Raw genomic sequence first — 8,014 nt, 5'->3', positions numbered from 1 at the left:
ATAGCAACATGAAATAAAAAAATGAATTTATTCTTCATACAGTAAAAACAATGGGTCTTGTCATTCTGGTCAATGAGAGTTTATTACGGATTATTGGAGCACTATGCGTTTTAAACATTTATCGCTTGGAAAACTTGAGCTCATATACAGACATTTATTTCCTAATGTCATGGATCTTGATGCAATAAAGCAGGCTGTTTTGTAAATGTTAAAAATTGGAAGATTTCATTAAACAAAAGTTCCCGCAAATATAAGTATTAAAAGAGGGGAAGTAATAGAAATAAGAAGAATAAAATAAATAACAGATAATCACAAAAACTTTCATATCAATATATACAAATCGTTTGTCGCATGACTTATTGACAAAGTAATTTTTATACTGGATATTCAGTGGTAAGGGAGATCTTAGCAAAAAAATCAGCAGTCTATCTTAAATAGCAGCTAGGAAGATTAACCCATTCCGTACAGACAGCGTGAATCATAGAACACTTTCTTAATTTTCTCTTTTAAAGATTTATTTACTTATATTTTATTTTTTGTTGTTATTATATAACAATCAATACAAATTACATACATGTTATTATGTTAAGTTATAAAAAATATGAAAAACAAAAATAGGATGAAAGCACCAGTAGCAATAAAGAACCATTTAAATGTTTTGAATCTGAGAATAGTCAACCAATATAATTCTTAACTTTTTAATGTTATTTAAAAATTTAAGACTTGATTAATAATTCTAGGGATATTTTTTGGATTCTATTGTTGGTGGTTAGTAAAGCAATAACTCTTCTGGAAGTTTTTTCCTTAATAAGTGAGTAAGTGTGTTTAATTTGTTTGTCCTTATAAAAATTGTTTAATTTTTAGAGCAGATTTGCTTCTGAATTATAATTTTAAAAGATATAAATGAAAGGGACAATTATGAATTATGACTTTCCTATACTGTTTGCTTTCCTGACTTGCCAGATTTTCCAGGTTTAGTTGGACATGCCAGCTGGCAGGAGGCACTGTGAAACACTCCATCCATACCTGAATACAATTGTGTCAAATTTTAAAAAATGTTTAAAAATGGAAATTCGATTTTAATGACAAATATATATGGATAAATATATTTTTTATGTGTAATGAATTAACCATTAAGAGGAGAATCCTTTATCCACATTTTTCAAATTTATTATATTCAAGTATTGACAAAAAATAAATCCTTTTCTTAAAATTGAGCAAACTTACCTGATCCATCCCATTTAGTGAAGTGTATCAGATTGTTCTAAAATCATAAAAGTTAGAAGATCCTCTTTTCGAAAATTTAAATGGTTTTTGCATTTTAGATATTTAAATATCAAAATGTGACCTTTACAATGTACGAGGAAAAAAATTATTGTGCATTGGAAAAAAATATACAAATACCTGAGAACACTCTATTTGTTGGTAAATTGTTTCGTTGCTCACATCCTTGCACCATAGAGGGGACCCAAATTCAGTTTTCATACCCTGAATCAATTGATTTATAATACGTGGATATTATGTCAGGGAAAACTTAACCGTCAATTTATATTGCTAATTTATTGTTTATTTATTGGTCAATAGGTTCCTCCAGTAGATAGAATATATGGGATGGATGGGGGAATCCTTATGTTAGCCAGCTGGAAGTACCATTTTATTAGAGTAGGCATATATTTGGTACAATATCCAAGTAATTATAAATCGATTTCTGAATCAAATAATAGAACAAAAATAACTAGGTTTGCAAAGGACAGGTTATTTTTTCCACTTTAAAAGTCCAATTTTAAAATTTCTAACCAATGTTATAAATTGTGCCAAATTACTATATATCAAAGATTAATAGTCTTGAAATTGTTAGAAGTAGCCTAAGGTACTAAAATAAAATACAAGTATATGATAATCACCAGATTTTTCTTTAAAATTGGAACGTTTTTTAATAGACTCACATTTAGACATTTGTTGTATTCAATTTGGTAACACGTCCAATCTTGTATTATGTACTCACTATTACTTTCTGAACATAAGGTATAATCATACAAATTTAGGTATCTAAATCCATTTAGACATAACTGTATCTTTAACGTTTATGTAATGCTTTGGAAGAATGTAATTTCCTCGGCTACTTTTTAGGATAGACAGCTAAAATTTTTGGTGTAAATTCCATGTACCGATGAGCATTCATTATATAATTTACTTGCTTCGTCAGTCATGCATAAAAATGCACAAATATTTTTTTCTCATTTGTGATTCGTGATTTTTAATTTTTTCTTTTTCTTTTTATGACTGCTGAACATCTGTCCCTTTGTCCATTTTTCCAAACATAAATAGCTGCACTATTTATGGATGTTATCAACCTTTTTTGTATAATTAAAATTATATAATTTAGAATAAGTACATTGAGATAAAAAATGTATTAAAACAGCAACCTGTATACACAAGAAATAGAATAAATGGTAAAACAATTAACTTCATTGCTTCACTGATAGCAAAAACTGAATTGATATTTGAGCCTTTAATGCAAGTGTGCAAGAAAAAGAAGTTTTCTTATTTATTTGATAGAAGATTATATTAACCCTCCAATAGAGCCTTTCGGCTTTTTTAAGGAAAAGCTTTTCAATAATTAGGGTAAGCTATGCATACGTCAATATGTCCTGCATTAGATACTTGAAATAAATATTTTAATTGATATTCTTTCGCAGCGTTTCTTTTGGAAATTTTTGACCTTGTTGTACTGCTGTGTATATTTTACAATTATTATAAAGATGCTATTCTTAAACATATTTCATAAAAATTAATAATTAATTAATGAGAAAATTTTTCTAAATATCTATATTTTATGGGAAATTGATGTTTTAAGTGGTAAAATATGTTAAATTCAATTTGACATTTTATTGTTTTCTTCTGCATAAAAATAAATTCTTTGGTTCTCGAATTTTTGTTAAATTTTATTTTTATAATTAAAAAGATGATAATTTATTTTTAATTAAAATATACTATACATTCTAAGACGAGGGTTTGAATTCGAGAATAGGTAAAATAGAGAAAAAATAAAAAACATGCCTTTTTTACTAAGAAATTCAAAACTTTAAGTCTTGACAATTTTAAGATTTTACTTATTAACGGATAAACTTTAGAATATTGATTTGAATAAAGTCACCTATTCCTGTATTCGTGGGTATGGTTAATAAGATTGTGTCTGAACCTCATATAAACACACAAGACCATGATTTATATCTATAATAACGAATATAAATCTTTTTAGGGATCTTCAGCCACATATTCAAATAAATTAGCCGCCTAGTTGTTGGATTGATTGCTACTGCAAGTATCCAATGTTGGAAGTGAATATGCAGCAGCATAAAGCCTGAGGTCCCCCATCATGGTTTGATACTGAAATTAAACCGCAGTCTTTTTTTTAAGATTCGCCTTTATTACTCCAGTTGCATGTTCAGCTCCTGCAAAAATTACTATCTTCTTAAGCAAATGAAGGTGATAAAAAAACGGCTGCCAAAAAGATATTTTGGAAAAACCCGCCCTCTCTTCTCAATCTCTGGTCGCGGAAAGCCCACCAAATTGGCGACTGCCAAGCCCCGAATATTTTTCTTTTTAAAAAGTATAAAATACAAGATATGACTATAGGAAATGAGGATACTAAAAGTAGATTCATACTTTTTTACAGCTAGCGGTTTCACTCTAAGAAAGAGTGGAGTGGGGGGGGGGGGTGGCCGGTTGGGTATAACAAACTTTAATTTTGTACTTTCAGGGCCATATCTTCAAGTGGGGTGATGCATTCCTATATCCCACACGAAATGGCGGACAAAGTTAGTTATAGAGTAGATACTTATTTGTCCTTTGAATCTTCATAATACAGGAGGTTCAAAAGAACAAGAATTTAATAAATAAAAATTACTGAAAATATAAATAGAAAAAGGTTACATTATATAATACTAGCGGCTTCTCCCTTAGCCTCTAGGGGCTTTGCCCCAAGAGTTTTATTCAAACCAATTTTTCGTATTTTAGATTTAAAAGAAAAATTTTTAAAAAATTGGGGGGGGAGGAAATTTTTTTTTTCATTTTTGAAAATAGTTAGAAACCTTCCCAGGACCTATGAGAAGCTACCCTGTAAAGGAAAACCCGATCGGTTCAGCGGTTAGCGAGATCCTTCGCTACAAACAGACAAACTAACAGGCAGACAAACAAACAGACAGACAAACAGACAGACAGACATCGTTCTACTTTGTATTATAGATGTCCATAAAACCTTTTTTGTTTCAGGTTTTGCATGCCTAATGACTTCCCAAGTATTCTGACCTTACGAAGATCGATTTACCAATATTCTTGTTTTGTACAATAACATATTACATACACATATATGATAAATATTCTTTTATACTTTGCAAAATAGGTGAACAAAGTAACAATATCTACATAAAATAACCTACCCCATGCACTTATTTACGTAATTTTTTAATAGATAAAACATCAAGTATTACCCTAACTTAATCTTAATTGATTTTCACGAACGTAGGTGCAGTATACGAAGAAAATTCATCAATAAGTTGATTAAGTTAAATGGTAATTTTTTGGCAATACTTGTCAAATTTAGACAAGTTCAACACTCTTGGTTGATTTTTGTATATTGTTATATTTCGATTGCTGCGCTGCTTATCTCAACCATTGTTCTAGGTACAATTTTGAATACTAACGACTACGCTCTTAGTGTCCTCTTGAGGTGTGGGAGGTGGGGGAGTGGGGGGTTTAGGGGTAATAGCTAAAAACCTATTCTGGACCAATAAATAGCTTCACAGTAAAGGAGACCCATATATGATTAGCCATTAGCAAGATCCTTCGCTACAGACAAAAAACCTTACTACTTTATTTAACACTAGCGGCTACGCCCCTAGAGGCCTCTAGTGGCCTATAAATGTTTTTTTTATTTTAAATATCTAATTTGAGAAATAACTTATCTATGTTATCAATTGTTAAATTCATGAGTCTACGCAGCGCGACTAATCTAGCGTGACTACGCTAGCAACACTATGCGGCGGAAATATTTCAATTTTTTTTTCGATTTTATTGTGATTTCTCTTGGAAGGGTGGTGGTACCCTCCCCCAAAATAGTTAAAAACCTTATGACAATCTACCCTGTTAAGGAGAACCCAATCGGTTCAGCGGTTAGCGAGATCCTTCGGTACAGACACACAGATACACACACAGATACACACACAGACAAACATCCTGTTACTTTAGTATAAGGATAGAGTGATCAACACAGTTTAATTAAACATGTTATTTTTATTTAATAAGTCCAATACACAGTGTTTCATGTTAAAAACAATCTTCAGTTGGTTATAAATAAAAAGACATGATGCTTTAATGAGCATAAGTTTATTTAATAGGATACTTCCGATCACGGTTAAAGGAGGTCCAATAATTCCATATAGATACTAAAGGATAATACCTATAAATTGAGGAAGTTATCATGTGGTATTCGGCAACCGTGAGCCATGCCTATGGCAACCCTGACCTGGGTTCGGGGAAGGGCCAAGGGCCCTCCCCCGAGTCCTGGGGAAGGGGTCTGCCGACCCCCTCCCTATGCCTAAAATTAATGATTGATTCTGACAGCCTTATTATGGTTAAGCTGTATTGTTAATTCCCCCCACCCTTTCCAGGGATGGGGGATCATTATTGCCCAAACTGACTATTGTATATGTATTATATTGATTTTATTTATGATTATTTATTCCTATCTGTGTAGTTATTGTTTGTTGTATATAACGTTAGTAATCCTTAGACCCTCAATAAAGAAACAACTGAATAGACTCTGTTTATTATTTAGTGATTGCTAGAGAAGCGTAGCTTCTCTATAGTATAGGTGTCCACGTCTGTTCACACTGCCGTAGTCATTTGAACTCTGGTGTCTGCCATTTATCCTAGGCGGATACCACAACTTTTGGTGACAGCTGTGTGAGATTACGGCAAACCACAAGTGTAGAGCAGACGCGCAGCTGAGGCTAAGGTACTCCCAGCAGTGAAACTGGCAAAACTGACACAAGCAACCTGAATTACCCACCCTGGATAGCAAGGTCTAACTCTGCATCCGGCAGTTGTGGAAGCGAAATCTAGCGAAAGACCACTAAGTGTGGCGGAACCCAAGCTGCGGAGAGTAGCGAAATCGGACGAGAGACTGCGGAGAGCCGCGAAACTTGACGGAGAACCGCGAGAAGCGCCGACATCTAACGGAGAATTGAGCGCTCAAGGGCTGAAACAGGCCTGCGGACGAGCTGAAACAGGCCAACTAAGTGTAAACGGCTGAAAATAGGCCAACATTTACTGCAAGAGATAGCAGGATTCGAACCAGTGGCGCTGCAGGAAGGGACATTCCCTGCCGCCACCAGCCGGATTCGGATACACGGCGCTGCAGGACGGGACATTCCCTGCCGCTGACAGGCTGAAACAAGCCAAATAGCTGCGAGCTGCGAGCGAACATACGAGTGTAGTGTACCAAGCAGAAGAAAACTACGTTAACTCCAAGTATCCTGAGAGGCTACAGCGCAGCCATCCATCTAGAAAAGCAGATATTATATCACATTGTAGGGATTACCACCCTAGTGTGAAGGCTGAACAATAGATTTATGAGCAAGGATTGGTAAACAATTTGTTGTGTATTGTGATAAAACTAAAAATAGAACAGGCTTGGTAAGCAAATCTGTTGTGTATTGTGATAAAGCCAAAAATAGAACCTAGATGTAATATAACAATGCATTGATAAACAATCTAACCCCCCAAGCCTTCAGCACAACAAATACACCCCTTATTCCAACGGAAAGGGAGGGGCCCACCATCCATTGAAGAAAATACAATCGAGGTGACATAACAATAAGCCCAGGATTAAGGAAAGGGCACAATTACCTCACCACACAGTTACCTCAAACCCACAGCACTCCCCCCCCTCTCCATAGGGGGGAACGGACGGTTTTACCCCGTCCCCTCACGCGCTCCCCCTTCCTACCCACACTTGAATAAGTCCGCCCACGGTGTGGAGATAGCGACCGGGAGAACAGAGCGCCATTTACGGGTTGCGCAGCAGAGCTCGGGACGCATAACAAAATTCAACGGACGAATAAGACAAAGCGGACCAATGAGAGAGCGGGTTGAGGGATAGGTGCGCGTTTTACCTGTGTGCGCGAATCTGACGGTGCGTAAGCGCGTTGCAAGGAAAGGACATTTCACGCACACACACACACACAGGAGCGGAGCTACTCCATAGCATCCAACAGAGATATTTTTAGAAAACAAGACTTGCAAGCTTCTCCCTCCTATCTATAGTGTGATAAAGGAAAACCCAATCAGTTCCTGACAGCAGTTCAGACCCTCAACAGCTATCTACCCCTACCAGCCTACTCTACAACTCAGAAAACTAGTGACAAGTACTTTGGGTACACCTAATTTACATCTTTGTAGTTAAACTACCAACCTAGTGATAAACAGTGTTGGCTGCTAGGCTAGAAAGCCTCAAGTGTAAACCATTTATAGTATTGACTTAAAACTTCGTGTCCCGCCGCTGAACCGTTGACCCGATGGAGCAGCCGCAAGCGCCAGGAGGCGACCAGCTCCAAGGATGGCTCCAGGATGATCCCCAGCCGGCTCCAGCCGAGTACCGCAAGCTGATGCTGAGTAACCTGCCGGAGTATAGAGGATCGCCTAAGCAATCCTGGAATTCCCACATCCGGAGACTCGAGATGTCATGGGCGGCTTACCGTGTGCCTCCCCATGACACACTAAACCGCCGCAACGCCCTTTTACTATCACTGGCGGGGCAAGCGGCGGAGATGGCCTCTCATCTGTTTGGCGAGGCAGGCCAAGCCTTGACATACGAACAAGTCAAGGCCAAGTGTGAAATGTTATTTCGTCCAGCCTTTGAATCCCAGACTTTGAAGCAAGCCTTCAGGGATTACAGGCAACACTCGACAGAACCTATACAAGCATACATATCCACAAAGTGTGCCTTGTA

The 8,014-nt window shown here is 36.2% G+C and overlaps 1 protein-coding gene across 1 annotated transcript; it reads right to left on the bottom strand.

Moving 5' to 3' along the window:
• Positions 1 to 497: 497 nt before the first annotated feature.
• Positions 498 to 2,538, bottom strand: LOC145322662 (uncharacterized). Its single transcript, XM_080164849.1, has 5 exons — positions 2,427 to 2,538; positions 1,947 to 2,014; positions 1,405 to 1,488; positions 1,228 to 1,264; positions 498 to 1,026 (listed from the first exon to the last, which is right to left on the bottom strand). Exons 1-5 carry the CDS (start codon positions 2,470 to 2,472, stop codon positions 935 to 937), a joined length of 327 nt encoding a protein of 108 aa, XP_080020975.1. The 5' UTR covers positions 2,473 to 2,538; the 3' UTR covers positions 498 to 934.
• Between the last annotated feature and the right edge of the window lie 5,476 nt (positions 2,539 to 8,014).

The sequence above is a fragment of the Acartia tonsa genome, chromosome 1 (assembly GCF_053477335.1).
Source record: "Acartia tonsa isolate MP-2025a chromosome 1, ASM5347733v1, whole genome shotgun sequence".
Classification (NCBI taxonomy): Eukaryota; Metazoa; Arthropoda; class Copepoda; order Calanoida; family Acartiidae; genus Acartia; species Acartia tonsa.
The sequence above is the reverse complement of the archived record's forward strand: the minus strand, read 5'-3'. Positions and strand labels throughout refer to the sequence as shown.

Coding starts and splice junctions, on each gene's coding strand:
- LOC145322662 (XM_080164849.1), bottom strand. CDS start 2,472: ATGAAGTTAATTGTTTTACCATTTATTCTATTTCTTGTGTATACAG. Junction 2,015..2,426: donor TCTATTTCTTGTGTATACAG/GTTGCTGTTTTA, acceptor CCTTATGTTCAG/AAAGTAATAGTGAGTACATA. Junction 1,027..1,227: donor CACTAAATGGGATGGATCAG/GTAAGTTTGCTC, acceptor AATTGTATTCAG/GTATGGATGGAGTGTTTCAC.